Source organism: Marmota marmota, unplaced genomic scaffold (assembly GCF_001458135.2).
Source record: "Marmota marmota marmota unplaced genomic scaffold, marMar, whole genome shotgun sequence".
NCBI classification, from domain to species: Eukaryota; Metazoa; Chordata; class Mammalia; order Rodentia; family Sciuridae; genus Marmota; species Marmota marmota.
In genome coordinates, this window is record NW_025999842.1 from 5,889,851 (window position 1) to 5,907,481 (window position 17,631).

Consider the following 17,631-nt stretch of genomic DNA (forward strand, 5'->3'; position numbering starts at 1 on the left):
GTGAAATACAACAGTGATTGGCAAGAGAATTGTATGTGTGATTTCTCCATGGTATATTTCTTCTTATGCACTAGCAGTGCTGTATGGCCTTGTCAGAATGTACTTCATCAATGAGTTCTTGGATCTCTTTAATCAGTTTACTTTCTCAGAGGAGGAATTAGCCACACCTCTGGTCAGAGACGTTCTTCTAATATGATGGAATTACCTTTAGAGCTTATTTAGCAATCTTGGTTCTGCAAGGGCTCTGCAGACATTCCACTGAGAATTTATAGTAAGCCTATAGTGTACTTTTTAGTTTGATGAATCATTACTCATTTTCTTTATATAAAAAATGGGAATAATAGTACCCACTACTCAGATTTTATTATGAACATTAGATGTAAACATGCTAGGTAACATTAGATTGTGACATGCCTAGTGCAGTGCCTGGTATAAATGTTTGATAACTATTCACTATTACTGTGAAGTCCACACTTCATAAAATATCAAGTCATGCTGTTTATACAGTGATAATGACCCTTCATTATACTTTAGGGACTAAAGACTCACATATCTTATTTATATGTCTTGATTAATAAGCCTATGAGATCAATAATATAAAGGTTATTTTACCAAACAGGTTGCTAATATTTAGAAGGCTATAGCTTTCTCAAGGCCTCATGGCTAGTAAATGGAATCATCATTCTACTCCACATTGTGTGTTTCTCTAAAACTTTGACTCCTCTCTCTAGATTCCCTTCCATTGCTTAACCTGTATAGTCTAAGAACTTTTTCTACCAGCTTGTTTCCAAAACATCCTGGAGGCAGCACTTTACCTGCCATAATCCCTGTCTGTCTAATTCTTACCTCCCCTCTGAGATCAAGTGTCGTACCTCATCTGTTGTATTGTGAATTTAACAGTATTTGGATACTAATATGGCACTGAGGCCTCTACCTTTTATAAAAGAATGCCATCAACATAGTATGCTCCCAATAAAGTATCTGTAGGGGCATACTAATGAATGTATTTGTGATCTCCTACCAATTTTAAATGCCTTAGAAAGGAGCAATGATGCCTCTTTCTTCCCTCCTCCTTCATTGTCTCCCAGTTTAGGGCCTTACACATAATAGTTAATTTATAAATATTTGTTGAATTTTATCACAATAAAAGAGATTATCTGTTTGTACATTTGACTATAAACTAAACTGTTTGAATTCTTAGAAACAGCATAACTAAAGGGAAACATTATCCAAGGAGGAAAAATAAAATCTTAACCTGTAGTAAAAAGGATGCCTTATTTTAGGGATAAGAGGGTAATTTATAGTCTTCCTATAAATTCCCAGTGGAATGTCTGCAGTGCCTTTGCAGAACCAGGATTGCTAAATAAGCTCTAAAGGTAATTCCATCATAGTAGAAGAATATCTCTGACCAGAGGTGTGGCTAATTCCTCCTCTGAGAAAGTAAACTGATTTATTTTGTCTGTTAAATGTGCTGTTACCATTAAATAAATTCTAATTAGTAGTCATCTATGTCATATTGATTTAAAAGGTCTAAAATAATGAAAAGTTAAAATGTAATTTTAATAAAATATAGACAATGAAACTAAGTAAAAATTTTCAAATTCAGTCTCTCTTTCTACATTCCATTAATTGTAATACATTTTGTACTTTCTTCTTTACTATTTTTTGTCACATGCCAGCAAGTCAAATTCAACTCATCACATCAAAAGGAAATGGTGAAAAGCCACTGACCATGGATGAAATAGAGAACTTCAGTCTCACAGTTAATCCATTGAGTGACAGACTTTCCCTCCTGAGTACAAGCAGTGAGACAATTCCAATGGTTGTTTCTGATTTTGATCTTCCAGACCAACAGATAGAAATACTTCAGAGTTCAGACTCTGGATGTTCACAGTCCTCTGCTGGGGACAACTTAAGTTATGAAGCTGATCCTGAAAATGTGAATGCCCACGAGGATTCTCACGTGCAAAAGGAAAGCTCCCCAGATGATGATGTTCAGCAGGTAGTGTTTGACCTGATATGTAAAGTTGTAAGTGGCCTTGAAGCAGAATCTGCATCGGTTACATCTGAATTAGAAATTGAAGCTCTGCCCCCAAAGAGTAGTGATTTAGATCTAGGTGAGGAGGTGATTAAAAGTAAAGATCATTCCAGTCAGCGGAGTCACAGTGCTTCGTTGCCAAATGAAAGTCCTCAGTTTCTTTCTGTGTCTATAGAGGAAAGCTGTGAGTGCTTGGCAAATGGAATCTCCAGAAATAGCTCCTCACCTTGTGTTTCAGGAACCACACAGACTCTACATGATTCTTCTGTTGCTTCCACAGAAACCAAATCTAGACAGAGAAGTCACAGTAGTATCCAATTCAGCTTCAGAGAAAAATTGTCAGAAAAAATCTCAGAGAAAGAAACAATTGTTAAGGAATCGGGTAAACAACCGGGAGCAAAACCCAAAGTAAAACTTGCAAAAAAAAAGGATGATGACAAGAAAAAAACTTCAAATGAAAAACTCAAACAAACCAGTGTATTCTTTAGTGATGGTCTGGATTTAGAAAATTGGTATAGCTGTGGAGAGGGAGAAATTTCTGAAATTGAGAGTGATGTGGGTTCTCCAGGATCACGGAAATCTCCCAATTTCAATATCCATCCTCTCTATCAACACGTGCTCCTGTATCTCCAGTTGTATGATTCATCAAGGACTCTGTATGCTTTCTCTGCCATCAAAGCCATCTTGAAAACCAACCCTGTTGCTTTTGTAAATGCCATTTCAACCACTAGTGTAAATAATGCATATACTCCTCAGTTGTCTCTGCTTCAGAATCTATTGGCCAGACACCGGATCTCTGTTATGGGCAAAGACTTTTATAGTCATATTCCAGTGGACTCAAATCATAACTTCCGGAGTTCCATGTACATAGAAATTCTTATTTCCCTCTGTTTATATTACATGCGTAGCCATTATCCAACTCATGTCAAAGTCACTGCACAAGATTTAATAGGCAATCGAAATATGCAGATGATGAGTATAGAAATTTTGACTCTTCTCTTTACTGAACTGGCAAAAGTAATAGAAAGCTCAGCAAAGGGTTTCCCTAGTTTTATCTCTGACATGTTATCTAAATGTAAAGTTCAGAAAGTGATTCTTCATTGTTTGCTGTCATCTATCTTTAGTGTACAGAAATGGCATAGTGAAAAGATGGCAGGCAAAAATATGGTGGCTGTGGAAGAAGGTTTTTCAGAGGATAGCCTTATTAATTTCTCAGAGGATGAATTTGACAATGGCAGCACACTCCAGTCACAACTTCTTAGGGTGCTTCAAAGGCTGATTGTTTTAGAAGACCGTGTAATGACTATTCCCGAAGAGAATGAAACAGGTTTTGACTTTGTTGTATCCGACCTGGAGCATATTGGTCCCCATCAGCCCATGACTTCTCTTCAGTATTTGCATGCTCAGCCAATTACGTGTCAAGGCATGTTCCTCTGTGCAGTGATACGAGCTTTGCATCAACACTGTGCATGTAAGATGCATCCACAATGGATTGGTTTAATCACATCTACTCTGCCTTACATGGGAAAAGTTCTACAAAGAGTGGTTGTTTCTGTGACTCTACAGCTGTGCAGAAATTTGGATAATCTAATTCAGCAGTACAAATATGAAACAGGATTATCTGATAGTAGGTAAGGGTTGATTTTAACTTTGTTGTCATTGATATTTTTCATACATATGAATGCTTTAAGTGCCCAAAAAGTCGGTAACAGTTTGAATAGGGCTAAGGGTGTATGTAGCTCAGTGGTAGAATGTGTATTTAGCATTCATAATACCCTAAACTCAATCCCTAACACCACCATTTCTTTAAAGTAAATTAGTGGTTTTCAGTTGGTTACAAATAGTGTGACATTTTCACAAAGAAGAAAATTTAGCTTGAGGAAAATTATCAATAAAAGAATCTAGAAAGAGAAGAAGTACTTAAAACAGGCCTTTTTTTCCCCTCAAGCGTTAAAATTAATATTGATAGTCTTCTTGGTTCAGCTAGCACAAGTAATAGGAAGCTCAGCCAAGAGTTTTCTTAGAGTATTTGGTACGTTATCTAAGTGCAAATGAATTTTGGGCTGAAAGTAAATGTACAAATAATTCTTTCCCATGTAATTTTGTTTTACGTTTTGGATGTTCCTGGTTTGGTGGTGGACTTTACTACCTGTGTAGTAAAAATGAATGTTAAAAATTACCAGTAATTCTCAGAACTGTAAAGGTCTTCTGAAATAAGGAAAAGTGTGAAAAACTCTTACAGACAAAAAAGTCTAAGAAACATTACATCTGAATTGGATCCTAGGACAAGAAAAGATAGTGGATTAAAAACTAAGGAGTTTAAATAAAGCATGGACTTTAGTTAATAGTAATATATCAATATTGCTTCATTGTTGAAAAGCAATGCTTTAAGATGTATAATATTATATATGGCCATATATTAGATAAAAATAATGCACATAATATATAATATAATAGTAGGATCCAGGCATATGACATATGAGAAGTCTCTACCTTCTTCGCAGCATTTTGTAAATCTAACACTATTAAAAACTTAACAGTTTATTTTTAAAAAACTTTCTTTTATCTTAATAAATATCTCCAAAAATATAAACTATAAAGATTCATTAAATTCTTTCAATCATTCATACATGTTATTCAATGTTAACATTTCATGTTTCATTTAATAGAGATAAAGACAGCCATGTTCATTTATAAAAATTAAATCCTATTATTAATTTAAAAAAATAAATAAAAATTAAAAAAATTAATCTGTGAAAAATTAGCCAGATGTATGGTGTCTGGCTGTTCTCCAATATAACCTCAGCTACTACATGTAAAACAATAAGAAAACTGTCATTTAATATTGATATGTCTGCCATTCCCTAATAGCTAGAGGTTCGCTGGCTATATTTATTTTGTATAGAATTCTTTAGATGAAAAGAATTCTAGTATATTTAGACCAACTTATTTAATAGATTAGGAAATAGAAGTCCCCAACTTATTCTTTTAATCATTTATTCATCTACTATTTATTGAACACCTACCATGTGCCTGACATGTGCTGGATATTTACTAATGATAAAATATGAACTATGCTTTCAGAGCACTTTGTTCAGATAAATAAATTTTATTTCAGGCCTCTGTGGATGGCATCAATTATTCCGCCAGATATGATTCTTACTCTTTTGGAAGGAATCACAGCCATTATCCATTATTGTTTGTTGGATCCAACTACACAGTATCACCAAGTAAGACTACATAAATATTTGATTGCTTTTTAAAAACTATGAGGTTCCATAAGTCCCTACCCATAAACCTTAGTAATTATGTTTTTTCCCCTACTTTAATAGCTTTTGGTCAATATAGACCAAAAACACTTGTTTGAAGCACGCAGTGGAATCCTCTCAATTCTTCACATGATCATGTCTTCTGTGACATTGCTTTGGAGCATACTGCATCAGGCTGATGCTTCAGAAAAGATGACTGTTGCTGCATCTGCATCTGTTACCACTATTAATCTTGGAGCAACAAAGGTTAGTCAGTTCACTCTTAATCTGTAGCACTCAAGAGTCTTAATATTTGAGTACTTTCCCCAAGATTATATTCAGAATGTATGGATAGTTTGAGTAGTTTATGGCACTCTACATAAATTCTAAAATAAGAGTTTTATTGAGATATAACTGACATATCCTTTTCAAATATACAAATCCACTTATTTAGTAAACTTACCAAGTTGCAAAACTATCACAATTCAATTGTCAAACACTTTCTTCGCTACAAAAAAGATTCTTCATGTCCTTTCACTCCCTCCCTGTTCCCATTCATATCCCCATTTGACCAATATTTTCTTATACATGGATTTGATTTTTGTGGGTATTTATTGGAAATGGAATAATACAATATTTGGTCTTTTGTGTTATCTTATGTGTGACATGTTTTTTAAATTAATTTACACGGGCTGGGGATGTAGCTCAGTTGGTCGAGTACTTGCCTCACATGCACAAGGCCCTGGGTTAAATCTCCAGCACCACAAAAAAAAAGAAAGAAAAGGCTAAATTTTTTCACACATGTTATAACTTTGCTCCTTTTTAAGTTGACATTCTAATTAGCAATACGTGTAGAGTGATTTAAATGTTTCATAGTCTTTGACCTAGAAATCTACTTTAGGAATGAATTCAAAGGTTATCAAAGTTATGTAAAGTGTTCATTAGAGCATTGTTTAATGGCAAAGAAAGATTCTAAACAATAAATAAGGAAATGGTTAAACAGTATTCTCTCAGAGTTACACTATTTAATCACAAATGGTTTTGGTTTTGAAGAATTCTTATTAGGTAAAGAGTGCTATTATGTATTTGAACAATTGTTGTATTTTTAATTATATTAAAAAAAAGTTTGCAGAAGAAACAAGAAAGTTCAAGTGTTAAGAATGATGAAATCAGAGTGATAAGATTAATGATTGATTTAAAAGTATTCTTTGTACTCTGCTATTTTTCCAATTATTTACTTTTACTTAAACATTATATGAATGTTGTCATTATTTGTCAAGTTGTGAAATGGACATCTTTCAATAACCTAATCATACTTGTAGACCTGACAAATAGATCTGGAATTCATAGGAATATATAAAGAATTGGAGAAAGTAGAAGGATGCAAACCATGAGAACATTTCATCTAGGAACTGATGTTTAGATTAAACTGTACTTTTTATGTTTTATTTCACTTGAATATAAAGCACAGAGTGTTTTATAATTATAAAATGTCCCAGCTTTAAAAAGTACCCTAATCAAACAATAATTTGATTTCACATTTTGTATTTTTCTAGTATCTCATCACAGTGGTTTCATTTGCATTTGGCCAATTGTAGTTCCATTTTACATAGTTTGTTTTCTTATAGAATGAAAATATTAATGATTATAATTCTTAACATAAAAGTTTCTTTGCTGGTACTTGGGGAATAAACATGTAAATATTGAATAATATTCAGGAAAGACTAAATGTTCAATCAAGTTATTATTGTTTTCATTTTTTCACTTGTCATTTACTTAAACTGCTTTAGAACTTGAGACAGCAGATCCTTGAATTATTGGGCCCCATTTCAATGAATCATGGAGTTCACTTCATGGCTGCTGTTGCATTTGTATGGAATGAAAGAAGACAGAACAAAACCACTACCCGAACCAAGGTTTGTATTTAACCATTTGGTGCTTTTTTGGTTTTTTCACTTGGTAAATACATACTAATTTTTTTCATTTAGCAAGTACATAATGACTTTCAATTCTTCATGGGCTATAATGGAGCTGAGATGGGATAGAAAAGCAAACTTTCATCTCTAAGTTTTGATAATGACTTGTTGCCTAAATTTTTAAAATAAGTATTTATTAAAATTTAAGTATGAAAAATATAATTTTATAGGCGGGGACATAGTTTAGTGGTAGAGCACCTGCATGAGGCCCTGGGTTACATACCCAGGACTCCTATCAAAAGTAATGTTTATGTAAAAAAAGGTAAAGAAAAATTAGTATAATATTAAGATTGTCATTATATTTTAAATAGAAATGGTAATATGATATAGTATCTATAAAATGCTAGTCATTTAGGGTATAATATAAGAATATGGAGAAAGCTTAATTAATATTTCTAAATGTAATTCATATGTTGGTTTTGACTCAATTGCTTGGGTGAAAATTTTGTTACTTTATAAATTTTAAATCTCAGAGTATTCTAGATTGGAAATAAATCATAACAAATTAGAATAATAATACTATTAAATAATTTACATGCATATGAAATATGTGATTTGGGCACCTAAAATTTTCTTTCTCATTACATACTGCTGCCATTTCTAAAGTAATAAAAATAAATAATTCTGCCAAATTACATTATTTTGCATGTGAAGTTTCTGTAGTAGATATCACATTGAACAGAATTGAAACTCTAGATTATTTAAAAATAGTCAAAGTCTTTCCCAAAAAACTCTTTTTGAGTTGTAACATAATAGAAAAAGCTGATATTCAACTGCTAACCTGCAAGAAGTTAAGTGATTTCTACTATAAAACTGTCTTGAAATATAAGTTATCAGATACTTTTAAAGCCAGAAAGCTGGTATAGGGCTGAAAGTTCATGTAAGGATCTGTTAGATGCCTTCTAGATCCCTTTTCCTCAACCAAAGCAACTATCTCTTTCTCCTACTCAACCCCAGTAGGAGATGAGAGTCAAGTTCACCCTGTGAAGAGTATGTCAAGAGAGTTTTTGCACCCAAGGGCATGAAGTTCATACAGGTAGAATTTAATAAATGTCAAGCTGAAAGCAGGAAAATTCAGGAAAGTCTCCATACAAGTTGAATATTCCTGTCTGAAATGCTTGAGTTCAGAGTTTTCTGATTTCAGATATTTATTGAACATCCCTAACCTAAAAAATCTAAAATAATCCAAAATCTGAAACTTTTTGAATACTGTTATGGTTTGGATATGAGGTGTTCCCCCAAAAAATCCTGTGATAATGCATGTTCAGATGTAATGATTGGATTATGAGAGCTGTAGCCTAATCTGTTCATCCTAGATTGATGGATTGACTGGGTGGTAAATGTCGGTAGGTGGGGTGTGGCTGAAAGAGGTTGAACACCATGAGGTATGCCCTGAAAGGATGGTTCTTCCTGTTGCCCCTTCACTTCACTCCTTCTCCTTCCTTACTGCCATGAGGGGAGCAGCTTTTCTTTACTGCAACCTTCTTTCATGATATGCTGCCTAAACTTGAGTACACAGCAGTGGAGTCAACCATCTATGGACTGAGACCTCTGAAATAATGAGCCTCAAATAAATTTTTCCTCTTCTAAGTTGTGTTCTCAGGTATTTTGGTCACAGCAATGCAAAAACTGACTAAAACAAGCACCAACGTGATACTCAATAAGTTAGATTTCAGAGCATTTCAGATTTCAGATTTTTTAATTAGGAATACTCAATCTATAATGAAAAAATGGAAATTAGCCTCACTCCAGTGAGTTGCCAGGAAACCATATAGTCTCCAGGTAGGAGATTTGAGATTTGAATGAGGCTTTCTCTCTGGGAAAATGACCTGACTTTAGGCCCCTAACAAAAATATTGGCTATCACCACACAGGGAAGCATACCAGTCCTTAGTCTTACACATGAATACACAGTATTCCGTCATTTTTTGTTTTTGAAAGGTAATATTAACATAGTGCTTAAGAGTCTAAACTTTGAAACTAGATCCTTAGATTTCAAATTGAGACTTCTCCACTTAACTACCTAAATGACAGAAATAATATTTCTTAGAGTGATATAAATTAAAAGAAATATTAAAGAAGAGAGAAAGAAGGTGAAAAGGGGAGACTCACTTATTGAATAAGCACTCTGTATGTATTAATGTATTAGTATAAGAGTCATTTTTAAACATGAATAGAGAACCAAGGATTACTAGTCATGTGAAGAAAATCTAATGTGATAAAGATCCCAAAAATTTGATTTTAGAAAGTTTGGCAGATAGGAAAATTATCTCACTCACAATTGACTAAAACAAACAGGAAAAAAAAGAGGTGAAAGAACTCTACAATGAAAACTACAGAATTCTAAAAGAAGAAATTGAAGATGGAAAGATCTCTCATGTTCATACATAGGCAGAATTAATATTGTCAAAATGGCCATACTACCAAAAGTGCTAAACAGATTTAATGCAATTCCTATTAAAATTCCAACAGCATTATACATAGAATGAATACATGAAATTCATCTGGAAAAATAAGGGACCCAAAGTAGATAGCCAAAGCAATCCTTAGTGAGAAAAGCAAAGCAGGAAGCATCATAATACCAGACCTTAAATTATACTACAGAGCTATAGTAACAAAAACAGCATGGTATTGGCACCAAAACAGACATGAAGACCAATGGAACAGAATAGATGACACAGAGAAAAACCCACATATGTACAGTTATTTCATATTTTATATTTCAAATAAAGAACTCAAAAAACTTAACACCAAGAAAACAAATAACTCAGTCACTAAGTGGGAAAAGGAACTAAACAGACGCTTCACAGAAGAAGAAATATGAATGGTCAACAAATGTATGAAAAAAGTAGCAATAAGAGAAATGCAAATTAAAACTACACTTGAGATTTCATGTCACCCTGGTCAGAATAGCAATTATCAAGAATACAAGTAACATATGTTGGTGAAAATGTGGGAAAGGGCTACACTCATATACTCCTAGAGGGACTGGAAATTGGTACAACTGCCGTAGAAAGCAGTGTGGAGATTCCTCAAAAAACAAGGAATGGAATCACCATTTGACATGATTATACCACTCCTTGGTATGTATCCAAAGGATTTAAAATCATCATACTACAGTGGTATAGCCACATCAGTGTTTATAGCAGCTCAATTCATGATAGCTAAACTATGGAACCAACTTAGGTGCCCTTCAACAGATGAATGGATAAAGAAAATGTGGATGTCTACATAATGAAATATTACTCAGCCATAAAAAACAATGACTTTATGACTTTACTGGTAAACAGATAGATCTGGAGACTATCATGTTAAGTGAAATAAGCCAATCCCCAAAGCCCAAAGGTCAGATGTTCTCACTGATATGTGGGTGCTAACATGCAACAAAAGGGTTAAAGAATAGAAGTTCACTGGATTTGGTGAAGGGGAATTAAGGGAAGGGAAGAGTATAGGAATAAAAGCCAATGGAATGAATCTGACACAACTTTCCTATGTACACATATGTGAATACACCACAATGAATCTCTACATGATGTACAACCACAAGACTGGGATCCTAATTAGAATAAGATATATTCCATGTTTGCACAAATATGTAAAAATATACTGTCATATATATCTAAAAAGAACAAAAAATAAATAAAAAGTCAAGTAATACAGATAATGTAAAAAAAAAAAAAAAAGGTAAAATGTCCATCAATGGATAAGGTCCTATTGCATCCATTAAGTAGGATGAGGAAGTTATAAAAATTAAAAATTTTTTTCTTGGATGTTCTTTGCATAGCAAAAAAAAAGCAAAATCAGTAGAAAGTTTGGAATAGGAAGTGGTAAAATATTAGAAGAAGATAACTATCAGAAGTGAAATATAACCAGGTGTGGTGGCACATGCCTAATGTAATCCAGAAGCTTGGGAGGTTGAGGCAGGAGGATCACAAGTGAAAAGCCAGCCACAGCAACTTAATGAGGTCCTGAGCAACTTAGCAAGACACTGTCTCAAAATTCAAAAATTCAAAAAACAGGCTGGGGATGTTGTTACTCAGTAGTTAAGCATCCCTGGGTTCAATTCCTTATCCAAAAAAAGGTAAAGAAAATAAAGAAGTTAAATATATGCTTAAAGATAAGGAAAATAGAATAAAACAGATAATTAGGGAGTTATACTGGAGATTCACTCTTTTTGCAGAAATATAGAACAAAAAAATGAGATGAGAAAAATATTGAATTCTACAAGAAAATCCTCACAAATGAAGGAAACAAATTTTCAGATTATGTCTAGCACTGTGAAAAGATACCATACAAAAGTCAACATTTGATTTCAGAACATTGGGGAATGAAGAGGAGACCCTAAAATCTTCTACTAAGCAAAAAAAAATACTGGTCTTATCAAATAATAAGACTTGTCAACAGAACACTGGAAATTTTGATGGGAACAAAATCTGAATCTATAATTCTATAGCCAGACAATAACACTAATGGCATTTTCAGCCATGCAGTATCTCCAAAAGAAAAAAAAAATCAATAAAGTCACTGTTTCTCAACTACTGGAAGATGCAGCTCCACCAAAGAAGTTATTCCACATAAAACAAGAAGTAAGAAGACAGGGATCAAAAAAATAGGGGTTCCAACACAGAAGAACAAGGGTACCTTCCAGGATGATAGTGACAGGACAAATATCAACATGACACTGTGTAGCAAGCCTAGAGAGTACCAATTCAGGGTAGAACAGAAAGATGTCTAACAGAAATGTCTCAAGGAGAAAAAAATAGAAGAGGATGAGGAAAAGGTATAAGATTAATGACTTGGAGTACTTGAAAATATAATTAGAGGGGATTTACAGTTGTTGGAGCATCTAGGGATGAATTTGTTGTAGGTTTAGAAAAAATGAGGTAAACAAAAAAGCAGTTTATTAACTTTAAAAAACAAAATATTGTTCAAAAGAAGAAATACAAAGTTACCATAATATATAGCACTACCGCAGATAGTCATATGAACATTAGATATTGATCTAAATAAAAACAGCATAAATATGTTGAAATGATAGGAATAAAAGTATAAGAGAGCTAAGTTTTGGTCTTCCAAATTAAGAAATCTAGACAATGTGTAAATTTTTTAAAATATATGAAACAGGAAAAAATGCCAGTATGTGTTATTTAGAAATAATAGAAAATAACTAAAAAATGGATCATGGTTGCTTTGGGGTATGAGAAGGATAGGTCAAGGCACTGCTGTTTTTTCTAATCTTATTGTCCTCTTTGATTTTGATTTTTTGAAATGATGTATATATATTATATAGATTAATAAAATAAATTTTACCTATGTTACCCAAGGGACTTCTTTATGTTACAAAGAGGCTATAAATTCTTTTCTTAATTCTGTGACTATAGAACTGTTTGCACACATACATAAATAAATACAGTAATATATTATCCAGGTCATTCCTGCAGCCAGTGATGAACAGCTTTTACTAGTGGAACTCGTTCGCTCAATCAGTGTCATGAGAGCAGAAACTGTTATCCAGACTGTGAAAGAAGTTTTAAAGCAACCTCCAGCCATAGCCAAGGACAAAGTAAGAAACCTTTTCTTTGCTTTTATTCATAATTCATTCTCAGAAGTGATGCTGATAGGTAAGAGTTTTTTGTCATAAGCAATGTCCTTTTAGCTCTAGTGCAGACTGCAAAGATAGTTGTGTGTTACTGCTTTTTTAAAAATATTTTTTTTAGTTGTAGATGGACACAATACCTTTATTTTATTTATTTGTTTTTATGTGACGCTGGGGATCGAACCCAGTGCCACACACTAGGCAAGGGCTCTACCACTGAGCTATAACCCCAACCCTGTATGTTACTGCTTTAATTAAAAAAAAAAAAATTAATGGCTGAAATGACTGCTAGTCTGATCAGTCCCATAGGCAGTGTAGAGGAGTTAGCCTCTCATTTCTCCATATGTACATCAAAAGCAGTCATGAACTATGTGACCAGATTCTTGGGGAAGATTTTTCTGGTTGTTTAAAGAACACAGAAACCAGAGCCCAAAGTTCCTTACCATTTTTTACAGCTTCCCTTTTGCTTTCTTTTCTGAATGAATCTTTCAGTTCTGTAAACTTCCCAAGTTTTGCCATAATCTTAGTTCTAGACAGTGTCATTTTTTGACCCTATATGTTACTGGGTTTTGTAAGGACTGTAGAAAATGAACAGTCTCTCACATTGCTTTGTCTCTAACATAATATAAAAGTCTATGATTTAGGAAACTTATATAATTTTCGACTTTTCCTACTCTTTGTTCAAGCAATCCCAAGAGGTCACATTTTCTTAGGAAGATTTACCAACAATGAATATTGAACTTTGAACAAAGCCAAAATAGCCATAATAACAATGCTTAAAATAATTATTACATGTATCTGAAAATGTTGATTTTTTAAAATTTTCTTATTTTTGTAACTTTTTCTTGAATTGCCAAAGACAAAAAGGTGTCTATATTTCTGAATGATCAGTGTCCTATGTCCTTATGAGCCCCTCTTTTCTTTTTTTCAACAGTGCTACAGTGCTTCACACATGCTAGGCAAGACCTATATCACTAAGATACATCTGTAGCATCCTTACTTTTTAATAATTTCCTGAGTACTCTGAAGGTACTTCTGGAGTATTTATTATTGTTTGTGTGTGAAAGTTCATTTCAGCTTAATATTTTGAGCGAGATATTGGGCTATACATGAAGGCTATGAAAACAAAAACAAATTCAGACTCCATGCCTCATGCTGCCCCCTTACCAAGTTCGGAATGGTATAGATATTTTATTCTTCTTTGGGTATCAACAAGAAAACCTTTGTGGAAATAGAGGGGATGAAAAAGAGCAAGTGTGTAAATATCCATGGACATTAATATCATTTTCTTGCCCTTTACCAATTTTCAAGAACAGGTATTTTTTATTATGTGCTACACTTAGCAGTATTATTAATTTTTTAATATTTATTTTTTTAGTTGTAGGTGGACAAAATACCTTTATTTTATTTATTTTTATGTGGTGCTGAGGATCAAACCCAGGGCCTTGTACATGCTAGGCAAGCGCTCTACTGCTGAGCCACAACCCCAGCACCAGTAGTATTATTAATTTAAGAGCTACATTTTAAACTGTTAATAATTATCCCAAATTTGCTAGGCACAGTGGCGCATACCTGTAATCCCAGCAACTCTAGAGACTGAGGCAGGAAGATCGGTACTTCAAAGCCAGCCTCAACAGATTAGCAAGTCACTTAGCAACTCAGTGAGACCCTATCTCTAAATAAAATATAAAAAAGGGCTGGGGATGTTGCCTAGTGGTTAAGCACCTCTGGGTTCAATTCCCAGTACAAAAAAAAAAAAAAAATCCCAAATTTGACCAACTATACTAATTTAACAGATATGAATAGTATACAAGTATACATTTGGTTACATATCTCAACCTAATCCTGATAACACCAAAACACCAAGCTTAAGCTACTTAAAATAAAAATAGTTCTGATACATACAGAGTAATCATTTAAAAGTGACTGGTAGAGTGTCAATTCTAGATATGTGGGAGGAAAACTTGAGAATCTTTCCATTCCTTCCATATATTTTCAACTTTTTAAATATCTCTTGTATTATGAATTTTCTCTATTAAATAAAAGAGCATTGCATGTTTTTATGATAAACTTGCATTTGATTTTGCTTTCTTTAATTTTTTATTAAAAACTGACAGATACAGAGTAGTTAACAACAGTGAAAAAGCAAAGGCAACATTTTTCTTCTCTATAAAATTGATTTCTTTTGTTTATAGAAACATCTTTCTTTGGAAGTCTGCATGCTTCAGTTTTTCTATGCTTATATTCAAAGGTAAGATTACTGATGTGGATCTTTCCTTAAGGATGTATAAAGGTTAGGAAATATAAGAGGAAAGTTACCTGAATTCATTCTTTCTTTCTAGTTCTTTTTCTTTTTGTTTTTGTTTTCCTCAAAACTAAAAGAACAAATGCTAAAAACAGTAACACTGAATTTGAATATATTAATAGATATTGTGGGTATCCTAATGACCCATCCATGGAAATCCTAAAGTCAAAAGACCTAAGGGTATTGAAGAAAACTAAATGTTAAAACACTAAATTGTAAGAAAATCATTTAAATATCAGTGAAAAGCTGAAGCTATTCTTGAAATCATGCTTATTTCCATTGAATTGATTATAACTTTGATGTAGGTAAACATGTAGCAATCCAATCTGCTTTGTAAAGTTTTTATTTTAGGAATAACATGAAATACCTTCTTATTTGATGTCCCATTTTGCATTTACCTGACCCCTGAATAGAAGAAGTTAGTGGATCTGAGTTTTGATAAAATTCTTACTTAGGAGCTTGAATTTTAATCCTCCCTCTTTGGGTAATTACATTTTAATAATCAAATTCATAGTCCACTTGTGATTCATCATTAATAATTTATAAAGTTAAGTTATTTAGAGTTTTTAAATTGATTGTGACTTAGAGCAAGGACTTTCTGGAATATGAGTTTAGATAATGGAAAGGTGTTAATGTTAGAGCTAGGATGAAACAAAAATCATCTTAATTACTTTACAGGTGAGAGACTGGTGTTCAAGATAGATTGACAGCCTTCCCTAACATGAGGTGGTGATTTATAGGTGAAGGAGAAAGACCTAACATAAGAGGAAAGTCCATCAGGGTAGGGAGTAGTTGACTCTAATGTCAGTAATTAAACTGAAAATTATTGCAGTTGTATTTTACTTTTGAGAGTTCATGTGAAAAGAAATTTGTATAGCCAAATTTATATATTAAGAATCACACTAAGTATTCCAGATGTGCTCAGTTTTCTTTTTATATATTATTAGTAGAAAATGTGATGCTTTTAGGAATTTTGATTTATCCTAGTCTATAAGGATTTAGAATGTTTCCAAGACACTAGTAGAAAAATATGTTAGACTGCAGGAAGATATAAAGGAAATTAAAATTTACTGTGGCTTTTTATATATGCAAACTACATTTATCTTGCAGAATTCCAGTGCCCAATTTAGTGGATAGCTGGGCATCACTGCTGATACTTCTAAAAGACTCTATACAACTGAGTCTTCCAGCACCAGGGCAGTTTCTTATACTTGGGTAAGTAATTTAACTTAAAAAATATTTTTGAAGGACTGGAGATATAGTAGAATGTATTATTTTGAATAAAAGTATAATGCTTATTTTCCTCATGATTGAATAACAGATGTTTTAGTATCTCTACCTACTGCAGAACTAGATGTATAAGCCTGTAAAAAAGGAGATGAGGGGAGGGAACAATGTGTGTTTACACATACACAAGCTATGAATGCACTAACATAAAATTTTACAACAGCACTTGGAGGGAATGTGGGAATGGAAAGAAGAGAGGTGAGTGGCATGGCTGAATGGGAAGTTCAGAGAATGGGCATTTGAGCTGGAAGATGATCATAAACATTCACTGGGAACTCATTTTCTCTGTGTGTCTTGGAGTTTACTGATCTCTATTATTAATTTGTATGATTGTTGGATAAATGCCAGTTACCCTTACTTAATAGCAAGCATCATCATGTCAGGAACAGTGTATTTTTTGCTCAAAATAATGATTCTTACTTCATAATAGGTCTCTAATAAATATTTGCTTAGTACATAGATGTGGTAAGAGCAGAAAGCCTTTATGTAGACAGGAGGAGAAGGGTACACTGTAGCAAGCAATGTACAGGCAATGAAGTAGTGGAACTTTAGTGTGGGTCACAAAGGAGATGGGAGCCAGATAGGGAATGACCTTGAATTTTATTTTAAGTAATTTGGTCTTAGGTAGGGGATGGATTGATTGCAGGTTTGAGGAGGAGCATGACTCTGGCAAGTTACTAAGCAGGATTATATTAGAGGGCAGGAAGACAGGGCTAGCAATTATTTTTCAAGTGAGAGGTGAGGAGGGTGTGAACTATTGACAATGAGATTCAAGAATAAGACAAATAAGGAAAAGAGGCCAGCAATGGAGATAGAATAGGAAATACCAGAAAATTAGAAGAAATCCAGGTTTATTCAGTGTTTCAAGAACAAAAGTAGATTAAAAGGAACCTTCAGAAAGGTAAGAAAGATTTGTGAGTGATATTTTTATGATTTGGAGAGGTATTGTGATTTAGAAGAGAGAAATTTGGTGAAGGAGTAAGAACAAATGTTAACAGCAAAGGATTAGAGTGAAAATGGATTATTCTTGAAGCTGTTTAATGAAAAGAGATAAATGAGAGTGTAACAGAACATGTGGTTTAAAAGTTGACCTTTTAATGTTAAGGAAAGGCTGCAGATGTTGAGTAGCTACCAGGAAAGATGCTGTCAGCTCCCAGCTGGGCACAGTGGCGCGCATCTATA

The 17,631-nt window shown here is 33.4% G+C and overlaps 1 protein-coding gene across 9 annotated transcripts in view; it reads left to right on the forward strand.

Moving 5' to 3' along the window:
• Dop1a (DOP1 leucine zipper like protein A) overlaps positions 1-17,631 on the forward strand; it is a 105,259-nt gene that overhangs the window by 68,804 nt on the left and 18,824 nt on the right. For all 9 annotated transcript variants that reach the window (XR_007347461.1, XM_015499042.2, XM_015499033.2 and 6 more), the window contains 7 exons: positions 1,680-3,669; positions 5,157-5,268; positions 5,371-5,553; positions 7,077-7,202; positions 12,690-12,824; positions 15,053-15,108; positions 16,273-16,377. Coding sequence is in view for 8 of the 9 variants with exons in the window: in XM_015499042.2 (XP_015354528.1) it covers positions 1,680-3,669; positions 5,157-5,268; positions 5,371-5,553; positions 7,077-7,202; positions 12,690-12,824; positions 15,053-15,108; positions 16,273-16,377 (2,707 nt within the window). In the remaining variant the exon portion in view is untranslated. The remainder of the gene's footprint in view (positions 1-1,679; positions 3,670-5,156; positions 5,269-5,370; positions 5,554-7,076; positions 7,203-12,689; positions 12,825-15,052; positions 15,109-16,272; positions 16,378-17,631) is intronic.